At 64.4% G+C, this 2,083-nt stretch overlaps 1 protein-coding gene across 1 annotated transcript; it reads left to right on the top strand.

Moving 5' to 3' along the window:
- Window positions 1-4: 4 nt before the first annotated feature.
- Window positions 5-2,049, top strand: LOC103774063 (histone acetyltransferase KAT2A-like; the record flags this gene model as incomplete). The annotated part of the gene is made up of 7 exons (XM_008941445.1): window positions 5-142; window positions 487-576; window positions 720-901; window positions 1,179-1,370; window positions 1,459-1,565; window positions 1,713-1,820; window positions 1,913-2,049. Coding segments are annotated over 7 exons (954 nt in total), but the record flags the coding sequence as incomplete, so codon positions are not given.
- Between the last annotated feature and the right edge of the window lie 34 nt (window positions 2,050-2,083).

The following is a 2,083-nucleotide window of genomic DNA, read 5'->3' as shown; positions in this document are numbered from 1 at the left end:
CCACGTGTCCCACCTGGAGAACGTCTCGGAGGAGGAGATCAACCGCCTGCTGGGCATGGTGGTGGACGTGGAAAACCTCTTCATGTCTGTGCACAAGGAGGAGGACACGGACACCAAGCAAGTGTATTTCTACCTGTTCAAGGTGCGTCTGGGGCTGGGCACGTCTCACGCCGGGGCTTGGCTTTGCTGGTGAGCTGGAGCTGCTCTCCTGCTGCTTGTCCTCTGCTGCAAGCAGTGGTCTGGCCACAGGCTCTCCTGTCACCCAGCCCGAGACCGGAGTCTCTGACCCGGACTTGGGAGCAGCTGCTTTCCCGGCCTCCCTGGGAGGGAGGTTTACAGGGAGGAAGCGTCCGTGCTCCCAGGGAGACCCTGGCACCTTCCTGGCTGTAAAGTGGTGCAGCCCTGCAGCAGGCTCTGCTGCTTCCCTGCTTGTGCTGTGCTGAGCTGCAGCCACCCCAGTGACCATGTCCGACGGTGTCTCGGCAGCTCCTGCGGAAGTGCATCCTGCAGATGAGCCAGCCGGTGGTCGAGGGGTCCCTGGGGAGCCCCCCCTTCGAGAAACCAAACATTGAGCAGGTGAGGCCTCTGCAGGCTCATGTGTTGCACTGATGACGTGTCCTGTGTTTTGCTGCTCTTCCGTGGTCCCCTCCCTTTTTGGGGGGCAGCACTGAAGGGTCTGCAGCACCCAGTGCCCCTCCACTGCCCTGTCCTCTTTCCAGGGAGTCCTGAACTTCGTCCAGTACAAGTTCAGCCACTTGCCGCCCAAGGAGCGCCAGACCATGTACGAGCTCTCCAAGATGTTCCTGCTCTGCCTCAACTACTGGAAGCTGGAGACGCCGTCGCAGTTCCGGCAGCGATCGCAGAACGACGACGTGGCCACCTACAAGGTCAACTACACGAGGTGAGGGTGGGAGGGGTCTGAGCCAGCCAGCCTGGGGGTCTGCCCGCTCCGGCCACCCCTGCGTGGGCTGACCCCCGACTCCCAGGGTCTGTGCCTCTCCCCAGCTCTCCCAGGTGGTTGGTCCGTGAGGAGAGCGCTTCCAAACAACGTGAGCCATGACCCCCTGGGTGCCTGCTCTCCTCGTCCCTGCTTCCCGCAGGGTATTCCCAGGAGGCACGCGGATGCTCTGGGGTCTCCAGCCCCAGCCCTGTCACTGGAGCATCTTCTTATCTGCTAGGTGGTTGTGCTACTGCCACGTGCCGCAGAGCTGCGACAGCCTTCCCCGCTACGAGACCACCCACGTCTTTGGGCGCAGCCTCCTCAAGTCCATCTTCACGGTCACCCGCCGGCAGCTGCTGGAGAAGTTCCGGGTGGAGAAGGACAAGCTGGTGCCTGAGAAGCGGACACTGATCCTCACCCACTTCCCCAAGTAGGTGCCTGGTGTGGGGCCGCTGGGGAGGCTCTCCTCCCTTGAGGCGCTGCGCACGGAGCGTGGCTGACGTGCTGCTCCCCGCCAGGTTCCTGTCCATGCTGGAGGAGGAGATCTATGGTGAGAACTCTCCCATCTGGGAGGCCGATTTCACCGTGCCGGCCGCGGAAGGGGCTCAGCTGGTGTCTCGCCCAGGTATCTTGGGGTGCGGGCCCCCCTGGCTTGGGGGCTGTGGGATGAACGACCGAGGCATGGGTGAGCCTTGGCCGGTGGAGATGGCTGAGGTGCCGCAGCATGATGAGCTGCTTCATGGTAGTCGTGGGCATCGTTGGTCTCTCCCAGCTGCAGTCAGCGCCGTCGCGGTGCCCACCACTCCGCTCTTCAGCAAGAAGCTCAGCAACAGCAGCTCTGCCGCGAGCATGGACAGCAGCACCCCGGAGCCCCTCCCAGGTAGTGCCAACGTGAGGCCCGTGCCGGGGGAGCCGGGACCCTCCTGGGTCCCTCCTGGTGCTGGACGTGCCGCTCGGCTCCGCTCCCCGCAGGGGAGAAGCGGAAGCTGCCCGAGAGCCTGACGCTGGAAGATGCCAAGCGGATCCGCGTCATGGGAGACATCCCCATGGAGCTGGTGAACGAGGTCATGCTGACCATCACGGACCCCGCTGCCATGCTGGGCCCCGAGGTAGGGGGTGGGGGCCGCTGAGGCGGCACCGGCG

The sequence above is a fragment of the Merops nubicus genome, unplaced genomic scaffold (genome assembly GCF_000691845.1).
Source record: "Merops nubicus isolate BGI_N331 unplaced genomic scaffold, ASM69184v1 scaffold30265, whole genome shotgun sequence".
NCBI classification, from domain to species: Eukaryota; Metazoa; Chordata; class Aves; order Coraciiformes; family Meropidae; genus Merops; species Merops nubicus.
This window is presented reverse-complemented; position numbering and strand designations above follow the sequence as displayed.